Source organism: Melitaea cinxia, chromosome 30 (genome assembly GCF_905220565.1).
Source record: "Melitaea cinxia chromosome 30, ilMelCinx1.1, whole genome shotgun sequence".
NCBI classification, from domain to species: domain Eukaryota; kingdom Metazoa; phylum Arthropoda; class Insecta; order Lepidoptera; family Nymphalidae; genus Melitaea; species Melitaea cinxia.
In genome coordinates, this window is record NC_059423.1 from 6,084,904 (window position 1) to 6,094,976 (window position 10,073).

The 10,073-nt window shown below is 35.1% G+C and overlaps 1 protein-coding gene across 1 annotated transcript; it reads left to right on the plus strand.

The window, feature by feature from the left end:
• Window positions 1-635: 635 nt before the first annotated feature.
• Window positions 636-9,764, plus strand: LOC123668186 (peroxisomal biogenesis factor 19). The gene is made up of 8 exons (XM_045601975.1): window positions 636-800; window positions 2,039-2,197; window positions 2,606-2,656; window positions 3,234-3,325; window positions 3,721-3,846; window positions 5,702-5,853; window positions 6,374-6,494; window positions 9,375-9,764. The coding sequence occupies exons 1-8, from the start codon at window positions 737-739 to the stop codon at window positions 9,480-9,482; spliced, it is 873 nt and encodes a 290-aa protein (XP_045457931.1). The 5' UTR covers window positions 636-736; the 3' UTR covers window positions 9,483-9,764.
• Window positions 9,765-10,073: the final 309 nt, after the last annotated feature.

The following is a 10,073-nucleotide window of genomic DNA, read 5'->3' on the forward strand; positions in this document are numbered from 1 at the left end:
TTTGTCTACTCTATTTGACCTGGGGTTTGTCTTGTCAGTGGTTGTCATTTAGCAATTAATCAGTTAGTTGGTGGTTAGTTGGTTTGGTTTTATTATATTATTTGTTTGGCTCTGTTTTCTTCAAGAAAAATGAGCCAGCGAGAAAAAGACGTGTGGAGGGACGTAATATAATTGTATAGGGATTTGCCATGTCTTTGGAAAACTAACCACGATCATTATCATAACAAAGATATGCGGTCGCAGGCTATGTCGCTTTTACATGAAAAATATAAAACTTTTTTACACCAGTGCTTCCTTTTTTTCTTTTGAACGCTACAAGTACTCAATACAGTCAAACCCAATGCTATTTTTTGGTGTTTGAATAATGTAGGAGCCATTTATAAAAACTGACGAATTTAGGCAAGGACAAAGAGAACACAAGTGAACACGACAACGTATGTCGCGTAAATGATTTGCAGTGCTTTGTGGAGCAACATCCTCTGCGGCAGTAACTGCAAGCAGGCCCTGCAGGCAGTGCTTTGAGTAGGCCCCTTTACTTATTATTTTTATTTGAGATCATAGTCTATGATTAGTCTTGTGACAAATTTTGTATTGTGGCAACAATATAGGTTAGGCTGTTAGGCAACAATATTACTTCTGTCAGAAAATTACGAAATTACGGAGCGGACTTAGTTCTGTGATTTTTTTTTTATTATATTATAGTGTTCATAATTATTATTTTACAAATTTATTCACAATGTCAGAAAATAAAGATGTCGCTAAAAATGATGTCGATCCTGAACTCGATGATTTATTGGACAGTAAGTTTTATTTTTAAATAACCTGCAATAGAGTTACACAACAATTGCATTTCAAATGTATGCTAAAGTAATACGTAAAAATATATAATCTTTTTATGACTCACAGTACTATAATTGAATACACTAAATTATTAGATTATAAATTTGGTTTTTTAATTTAACTATCTTGCGGTGTGACATTACTGACAATGATTTAAAAAAAGCTTAGGAATATTAATGTGAACCTTTGTCCCCTACTTAAAATGCCATTTAAAAAATATTAAAAAAAAAGTTTTTTTATAATTCCACCTAGGCTTTGCTATTTTTATCAGATCATGAAAGACAAATTTAGGTCAATTTTAAATGAAATATTATTAGGAAATTACATGAAAAAACGTTGTTTAAAACTTTGAATAGTATAAAATAAAAACTTATTTTTTTTATAGCAATTAATATTTTTATAGCTAAGAAAAATAAAACAATGGAAAATTTATTTATTTGTTATTTAACCTCAAATAAAAAGGTTATTTCATCAACATATTTTGTATTTTGTAAATGTAATATCTTATATAGGTAATTTTTAATTGGGTCAGAGCTATAATTATATTTTCGGAATTCATGCTGTATTAACCTTGGTTTTGAAGAAATAAAATGGGTGCCAATCAATAGCGTCTGAAGAACTAAATGACTTTTTTTTTTCTTTAAGTAGTAATCTTGATAACTTCTGCAAAGTATCAGAAAAATGAACAAAGGAAATTGGTCACACTGTTCTCAAGTTTTGTGCTCAGCAGCACAGTAACAATTAATTTTTAGTTATAAATAAATATCTGTAACATATACACACAGTCGTCTATTCCTAGGTAGGCAACTGTTTGGCCTGTTTTAGGTAACAGCCAGCTGATATAGATAACAATTTATAGAAATGACTGAATACACATTAGTGTGACCCCCTCTGGTGTTATAGCTTTACTTGGTTTTTATATATAATTTATTAGCAAATGACAAACACTCTGGTGTATACATGTGTCATGTGAGCACCTATTCAATTCCTGCTCAAGATGGATTTTTATACTCTTTCCGGTCTCGGTGTATGTCCATGTGGGTCTCCCTCATTGCCTAAGAAAGCACGAAAAGTGTTCGGTCCCATTTGATACCATAAACACAGCATAGTATATTAAGCTCAGACCTTTCTCCAAGCTGTAAAATATTACAGGCTGAAACAATTAGAGCATATTGGTATGTAAATTATTTCTCTTTAGGTGCCTTACAAGACATGACAAAGAAACCAGACCAGACGCCCCAGTCAGGTGACAATACAAATGTTCAAAATATGTGGAGCGAAGAATTTATTAAGGAAGCCGCAGCACAGTTCGAAAGCAACATGGCTGCCATTCTCGGTGGATTTAGTGGTGTACCAGGTATTTTTTTTTTAGGTTATTTAATACAGTAATTCTTTATATTACACTAAGTTAGTAAGTTTTTTTTGAGGTAGGCCACAGAAGGTAATATCATACTCAAAATTTGGAGCAGTCTGACTAGGGAAGTGCCTCAACTTTAAAGAACGTCACAACTAAATAATACTGCTCCCAAGCAGTTTTATGTTCATGTGTGAGTAAGATAGCTAATAGAGCTACTGAATAGAGTCGGCAACGCGCTTGCAAAACTTGTGAGTTGTGGTATTGCAGGTGGCTATAGAAACGGTAACAGCTTACTATCAGACGGATCATACATAATTGACTGAGATTTAAATCTTTGTAATGCTCCAATCTTATTTACTACTTGTAGTTGTTTTTATCTTGTATTCATATGAATTTATTATTTTTCAGAGGACCAAATATCACAGGAACAAATTGCGCAAACATTTTCAAAGATGGCCGGTAAGTAACAGAAGTTAACAGGTAAAAGTTAAGATAGATTTCAATTAAGTTTTCTAATTAGCTTTTAGATCTTGAAAAACAATTCCGTGTTTATTAATTTATACCTAATTTTTAAATTTAACAGACTACCAATAAATGGAGGAGATTCTCAATTAGAATGAATGACATTTTATTGTGTCTCATAAGTTTTTGTAGGTGTGCCGATTTTGACGAACCTAATTTTATGAAAAAACTGGTGATTGTTATGTTGTCCCATTTTATTTTAAGCAAGACATGAAAAGTACTTTTCGAATTGTATAATTCGAAAAGTACTTCTCACATCTTGCTAACAATTCGTATTTGTAAATGACAAAATAACAATCTTCTAATCTATGTAAATTGAGGTTTTATTTTTATTGTTTGAAAACAAAAGTAATTATTAAAAAAAAAAATGAACAAATATGTTTTGTAAGAAAAGTATATTTTTATTTCCGATCTCTTTGTTGTTATTTCCTGTACACATAACATTGTTAAGATAATAAGCAATACAGACCAAGTCACCGATTTCAGCTGAATTATTATTTATTATATTTAACAGAAGCAGCAGCACAAGTATTAAAACCTCCTACCGAAGGCAGTGAGCAGGAAACAGCGCCAAGTGATCCAGTAGTAAAAGAGAAAATTGATGAGGTATGTATTACTCAATTTACCTAATTAACACCCTTTTTAGATTAAAGTGTTTTCTTCTTTCTTCTGTTACCTTTAAAGATGACTTTTTATGACAAGGAAAACTTTCTTTTCCTCCAATATACCTTTTTATTCAATTCTCCCTTTCATGTAAGACCCTCTTATGTACTATTCCTTTTTGTGATCACGAAAGAGCCTTTTTATGCAAAATTTCTTTTATGTAATACTCCTCTTTATATAGAATTAATTTCATCCAAAACTTCCCTTTATAAAATAATTATTTGATGCAAAATTACCTTTTACGATCAACTCTTTTTATTCAAGACTCCTTAAGAAGAATAAGAAAATACTTATGTATAAGATATTTTTTAATCTAAACCTTTGTAATTATTTTCCAGGTATCAGCAGCAATATCACAAACTCTACAGAATTTAAATACTAATCAGGAATCACTACAGACACCATTCTCTGAACAAGACCTAGCGAGTATGTTCAATAATTTTAACCTCAGTGAAGGAAACCAGGTTAGTGTATCTTTCAAGTTAACTATATTAAGTATAATAATATAATTATTTAGTGAGGTAGGGCAGGAATTTCCTGCTCAAAATATGGAACAGCCCGACTGGGGTAGTACCTCGACCTTACAGAAAATCACAGCTAAATCATACTGTTTTCAAGCAGTATTGTGTTCCTGTTGATGAGTAAGGTGACCAGAGCTCCTGGGGGGATTGGAGATTGGGTCGGCAACGTGCTTGCGATGCTTCTGGTGTTGCAGCCGTCTATAAGCTACGGTAATCGCTTACCATCAGGTGAGCCGTACGCTTGTTTGCCGACCTAGTGACATAAAAAAAAAGTATACTAGGGACAGGTTAATATAGTCCCTGAGGCATGGCAGGAGACTAAACTTAACCTTAAGAAAAGACATACAGGCGAGAAACAAATATTTGTACAAATATAGATATCCATACTAAGCGCCTGACTGCCAGTGTTAAGACGCATACTCGCATCTCTATACCAGAGTAGTTGTGTGTGTAGATCAAAAATATATTTCAACGGACCAACAAGTTGACACAGTTTGTAGCAACCCTGCTTTCTGCGCTCAGGGCTTTAAGTTCTCCACCCATCCTATATATAAATATATATATATATATATATATATATATATATATATATACCTATAATACAAGCATTAAGTTTTAATAAAAAAAAAGTTGATGGAAACTAAAAACCAATAATTTAGTAGGTTTACCGAAACAACAATAATAATAATAATAATAATAATAATATTTATTTATTTTCTCACCACAATATTGCTAACAGGACATCAGATAGGTACATAATAACATGAGCACTAATATTGTGGGAGACTGGTGCCTAAGCTAGGCTCGAGGCCTGTGTTTCAGGACACCAGGTCTCCACCCCTTAAAAAAGTACATTTCAAATATCATCATACGGGCATTAACAATTTTGTTGTAAACAATATTATATGAGATAGTAACTTTATATATCTAAGGTTAGTATATTTTATGTTATTCGTGGTACGATATGGGTTAGGTAGTGTGTGTGTATGTGTGTGTGTGTATGTGTGTGTGTGTGTATGTGTGTGTGTGTATGTGTGTGTGTGTATGTGTGTGTGTATGTGTGTGTGTGTATGTGTGTGTGTGTATGTGTGTGTGTGCGCGTGTGTGCGTGTGCGCGTGTGCGCGTGTGTGCGTGTGCGCGTGTGCGCGTGTGCGTGTGTGCGTGTGTGCGTGTGTGCGTGTGTGCGTGTGTGCGTGTGTGCGTGTGTGCGTGTGTGCGTGTGTGCGTGTGTGCGTGTGTGCGTGTGTGCGTGTGTGTGTGTGTGTGTGTGTGTGTGTGTGTGTGTGTGTGTGTGTGTTTTGTGTGGGCATGGGTGCTAGTATGTTAGAAGTACTCTAAGTTAGGGCAGAAAGAATCGCTTCCGTGTCATCATAGTTCAATTTCTGTAACCAGTCAGTTAATTTCCGTTTACACCTATTTTTAGTGAGGCTGTATATAGGCAGAAATCTATTAAATTTTGTTGTACAAAAAGCCACCCAAGCTGCAAAAGAGCTTTGAGAACCGCTTTTGAGAAACGCTTTGAGAACCTTGTGGAAAATTTGCTACACTGTACAGGATTGTACCGCCTTTTGGCGTCTGACGCTGACGGGTGATATTCAAGAAGTGTGTGTTGTCTTAGTAGGGTGTCAAGTATAAACAATTGGCGCACCGTAAGACCTGGCACTCTTTGTATAACAATACAGTGGGGTACAACAAATTGGTATAAATAAATAAAAAATGTTAATAAATATTAGATTAGAATATATTATACTGTGTATGTATGTTAAAGATATTTATTTATTTTTTGTATTATTCCAGGACAGCAACATGTTTGTACCATTCATGCAAGGTATGATGCAGTCGCTATTGTCAAAGGAGGTCCTGTATCCTTCATTGAAGGAATTACTCGAGAAATATCCGTCTTGGTTAGCGGAGAACAAAGGGAAAATAGACCAAGCAGAGTATGAAAGGTTAGTTGTTTTTTTTTTATTTAACTTAACCCGCAAACAAGCATACAGTGTAGCTGATGGTGAGCGGTTACCGTAGACTGTAGATGCCTGCAACATTAGGAGCAAATGTGTTGCCGACCCTATGCCTGACCCTCAGCTACCGCCTAAAACAGCCTAAAAATTTCCAGGATTACATAACAAACTTTATGTTTATATTACAATAATAAATAAATATCTTATAACATACACACACGGTCGTTTGTTCCTATGGTAAGCAACTTAATGCTTGTGTTACAGGTAACATCCGACTGTTATAACATTTTTTTTTAATATACATAGACATAATACATATTTAAATACAAATATTACACCCAGATTCAGACAGGAATCAAACCCGCATCCCGCAGACCAGAAAGCAGGGCCGCTACAAACTGCGCCAACGGGCTAGTCAATAATAATATACTCTGGAAATGGAGTTAGTGCTACTAAATAATAATAGTATGTAGCCATATTATTATATATTAATATTATTTGTTTTAAGATTCGAAAAGCAACAGTCGTTGATGCAACAAGTCTGCGCTGAATTAGAACCGGAGCAAGAATCGGATCCAGAAGATGTTAAGCGGAAAAGATTCGAGACGGTACTGAGGTTGATGCAACAGGTAACATATTAACGCCATATTTATTATTATTTAATTTTCTTACATCACTCAAACATCACAAGTGCACCGTGGTCTATTAAAAATAAAGAAATAAATGACCAATTGACCATATCATATATAAAATATTCACAATTCATGAAGAAATCAAAAAATATATTTGAGAGATTCAAGACAGCTCAGAGTGTGGAATACGTGAAGTGATAGCAGATTTAAATAGCTTTATACATAATAGACATGACATACGGTCGTCTGCTCCTAAGCTAAGTAACTTACCCATACGACGTGACCCATTCATGGTTGAGAGAAGGTTAAAAACCACGCTTGGTCACAAGGGCGGTGGGTGATCTTAGGTTTTTGTCATATTTATAGAAATGCATTCGACTTCACGCGATATGCACCATATCGCGTGAAGCCCAGAATGCATTTCTATAAAATACATATTCTTCTATTCTTCTCTTTCTTATTCTCTTCTATTCTTTCTATAAAATACATATATACATATTCAAAATTCAACTATGCTCATATTGTAATCGAACCTAGGCTACTTGCACGTACAAAAAAACTTATACAACGGGTACAAAATGCATGCATGCAGTACTGTTTTAATATACCACGTTGCGCGCGTATTTCTCCTTATATTAATGATGCACGAATGATTAGGATGGAACATCGTAGGCAATTGCATCTTGCGACCTTACTATTCGACGTGGTCCAAAGTAAAGCCCCTGTGTACTTGTACAATAAATTAACCTGGGCAAAGGAATGTAACAGGAATTACCCTACACGAGCATCGTCTTATATGCTCAATATACCCATGCATCGATCTGCAGCGTTCCATGGTAGTTTCCGCTATGCAGCGACGAAGTGTTGGAACAACTTGCCGCCTCCAATTCGGATCCTGAAAACCAAGAATACTTTTCGTTACAAATACAAAATGCATTTATATAATTTACAACTTCAATCGTCACAGACGATCTAGAAAGTAGAATAGGAAATAGGAATGTCTAGTCATTATTAAATTTCTGTATAGGTACGTTAATATAATTACTAATATATGACTTTTTTTTTTTTAATCACTGTGCATATTTGTATAACAAGGGAAATACATAATAAATTCTCAGTACCTAACTGAACTGACTTCGTCGCGGGCGGTAGGTTGGTTCAGCACGTGCTTCGGTGACAGCCTCGTTGACGTCATTTGTTTTTATTTTATGCATGCCATCGTCTTTTTTTTTTATAGCCTGTAAATGCAGGGTTGTGTAAGATAAATTAGGCACGCGAACGATTTTAAAGAAATATTATCTTACCTTAATAAATAGCCTCATTCGTAGCCTTGCTCCTTTTATATATTATATAATGGAAGCGTGCGTCGTCGGGCTTACGTCTTCCCATGTCCGGCGCTCGCGGTGGTCTGAGCTTACCTGCATTCCGTGCACCCGACGACGTAACATCACATAATTTCACTACTATTTCTTTATTTATTTATGCGAAATATATCTTCTCTGTCGTTACTGAAATTTATTTATTTATTTTGTTCCATTTTACATGTTTATTTATAATATTTGTTATATACATGTACGAATATGTATATGTGTGTATGTGTATTATATGTTTATGTGTGTGTATGTGTATGTATGTGTGTGGTGTATGTATGCATATATAATTATATTGCTAGAAGAAAGGAATGATACTTGTCGCGCTCGTCAAAACAGGGGTATCACTGAAAATCAGCGTTGGTTTTTGTTTTTATGAAAGCCAACTCCAAGCTGAGTGATATACCTTTTTGGGGCACAGCACTTAGCCGCAGGCGGTATTATTTGGTCATTTAATCACACATTTTCACATTTCTTGTATATTCGTCTCTTTTTCATAACTTCTTTGGAATTTTTTTATTTACATTTTTTTCCCCTTTTTTTTTTTGATGTTATAGTTTTTTGTAGTCTATATTACTGGTCTTGTAAATTTCTTTTTTTTTTTTCTATATGTAGTTATTTATTAATTATTATAAGGTTTATTTAACTGTGACTTTTTTGTGTAAAAACTGTCTGCGTTTTTGAGTGATGCTCCGAATAAACATGTTTCTTTCTTTCTTTCTTTCTTTCTTTCATATTAATAATGACAAACGTGAGCCAAAATAATTTTTTTGTATCTTTCTATTCGCATAAAATATTTAACCATATTTCTGTACTGTGTGGCTACGGTACTAAAGAATATAACCACCCCCTCTCTTCCCGTGGGTACCGTAAGAGGCAACGGATAACACAGAACCACTACCACCTTGGAACTTAAAAAGCCGACTGGTGACGCGATAGCCATCCAACTGCTGGCTTTGAAATACACAGGCCGAAGACGGGCAGCAGCGTCTTCGGTGCGACAAAGCCAGCCCTGCGGTCACCAACCCGCCTGCCCAGCGTGGTGACTATGGGCAACACACATAAGTTCACGCTATTTTTGGCGTAAACTCGTGGAGGCCTGTGTCCAGCAGTGGACTGTATACATGTAGCCTATAGGCTGTAATGATGATGATAGTTCTGAAATACTACGTGAAAACTAGAGGGGGAGGGAGGGGTCTTAGCTAATACTACAGATGGAAGGGGGGGGGGGGTTAAAAATTGTAAAAACAGGTCACGTAGAATGGGTATGTTCCCTAAATGCTGGTGTTACAGGTATAATTGACACTAGAAGTCGTGTGTTACAATAACCATATCTTACATAGCTAGAAATGGTATACTAGCTGTGCCCCGCGGGTACACATGCGTTAACTTGAGAAGTAAATAGTCCTATAGCCTTCCTCGCAAATGCGGAGCACTTTTTAGCTTCGTAATATTAATATATAGTTAATTGCTTCTCACTTTAATCATTAATTAAATTTTATTTCAGATGCAAGACCTAGGCCAACCCCCTACAGAACTGGTGGGAGATATATCTGCTCCCCCAGAGGGTTTCATGGCGGCCGCAAATACAGAATCACAGTGTTCAATAATGTAGTGAACGAACTTTGTCGTGATCGTGGTCATTTTCATGATTGTGATCATAACTGTGTCGTGGTCGGCCAGATATTGTATTACAATTGTTATGATCGCCCCGGTTTTGATATTTCGTGTCGATTAGTTTATTCATTGCAACACTAGCGGTGCCTTAAGGTTTTACTCGCAAATTATATGATAGTCTCGAATTTGCGATAAATTAGGTAATGTAAGTTAATTCCGTCTTTACAATTATCTTATATTATACTCAATAAATGATAGAAGCACTTACAAGCTTTTAAAATTTGACTATTTTGTTTAATATAAGTATTGACAATATCCAGTCAAAAAAATGCACCTCGACTTTTTTTTTTCGTTTGGCGTGTGTGCCAAATGTTGCGCTAGAGTCGCTAAATTCGATACCCAGTTATGACAAATTAATGTATAGGCCAATATATATCATAGTGTAGTCGTTTGTGCCTGTATTTTTTTTGCTATAGGAACATATGTAACATTAGTTAAGGCATTTATTTATTTTTGGCATTTACAATTTTTATTTAAAATCGTTTTATTTTGTGACTAGCTAATCCTTTGATGTAGCGGGTGGCTATGG

Bases quoted from the DNA above. Each gene is read 5' to 3' on its own strand.
- LOC123668186 (XM_045601975.1), top strand. From the start codon at position 737: ATGTCAGAAAATAAAGATGTCGCTAAAAATGATGTCGATCCTGAACTC. The intron at 3,847-5,701 runs GTTAGTGTATCT...GTATTATTCCAG, and splicing joins ACCTCAGTGAAGGAAACCAG to GACAGCAACATGTTTGTACC. The intron at 6,495-9,374 runs GTAACATATTAA...ATTTTATTTCAG, and splicing joins TACTGAGGTTGATGCAACAG to ATGCAAGACCTAGGCCAACC.